Raw genomic sequence first — 832 nt, 5'->3', positions numbered from 1 at the left:
TTATATATATCTTTATATATAAAAAGCTTTTCTATTATTCCCCCCCCCGCGCAGATTTGGAGCTCTGATCTCTCTTTTCCTATACTTTCTTTAACACCCCCCCCCCACTCCATGCCAGCCATGATAGAGAAGGGCGCAGAGGTCTCGGGGAAAAGACGAGGCAGGAACAATGCCAGCAGCGCGACCGGCGCTTCTAGCAACGCCTCTGCCGCCGCTGCCGCCGGCGGGGCTCCCAGCACTAACAATGGGAATCCGAAAAGTTTGGCCGCGGCAGCAGCGCCTAATGGGAATAGCAGCAGCAACAACTCCTGGGAAGAAGGCAGCTCGGGATCGTCCAGCGACGAAGAGCACGGTGAGCAATCGCGGGAAGGGAAGCTGGGACGATTACAAAAGAAAAAAGAAAAGACAATAAGGGCAAGAACTTGGTTCGCGAAGCTTTCCACAGCCCTCCAAAGAAACCCATGTTGTTGTTTTTTGCAGGGGGAGGCGGCATGAGAGTGGGGGCCCAGTATCAAGCGGTCGTGCCCGACTTCGATCCCGGTAAGTCAGTTTTTTTAAAAAAATCCCCGAAAGAAGAAATGTAGCCTTGCAATGAGTGTTTGCCTGCCTGCCTGCTTGTCGGTCGGACTTTTCTTTCCGGACTCTGCCAGCGGGCGCTGCCCTCGTGTCTCAGCCTGTCTTGCCCTGTGGGAGAGACTCGCGCCTAGGCCGACCCCAGGAGGGTTTACTCGGAAGTAAGCCCCACCAAGTTCGGTGGGGGGTTACTGCCGTGTAATTATGCCATTCTTATGGTGTCCTCAAGGCGGGGGGGAGGGTCGAGTGTTGGGGCGGG

General features: G+C 55.2%; 1 protein-coding gene across 1 annotated transcript in view; it reads left to right on the top strand.

Annotated features, from left to right (window-relative positions):
• Positions 1–111: 111 nt before the first annotated feature.
• The window catches only part of RCOR1 (REST corepressor 1), a 191,038-nt gene continuing 190,317 nt past the window's right edge, over positions 112–832 (top strand). Inside the window, exons 1-2 of the mRNA XM_015418469.1 lie at positions 112–352; positions 481–540. Of these exons, the coding sequence (XP_015273955.1) occupies positions 112–352; positions 481–540 (301 nt within the window). The remainder of the gene's footprint in view (positions 353–480; positions 541–832) is intronic.

The sequence above is a fragment of the Gekko japonicus genome, unplaced genomic scaffold, assembly GCF_001447785.1.
Source record: "Gekko japonicus isolate JY-2015 unplaced genomic scaffold, Gekko_japonicus_V1.1 scaffold93, whole genome shotgun sequence".
In the NCBI taxonomy this organism is placed as follows: Eukaryota; Metazoa; Chordata; class Lepidosauria; order Squamata; family Gekkonidae; genus Gekko; species Gekko japonicus.
Note: the sequence above shows the minus strand (reverse complement) of the source record. Positions and strands in the feature narration are given on the sequence as shown.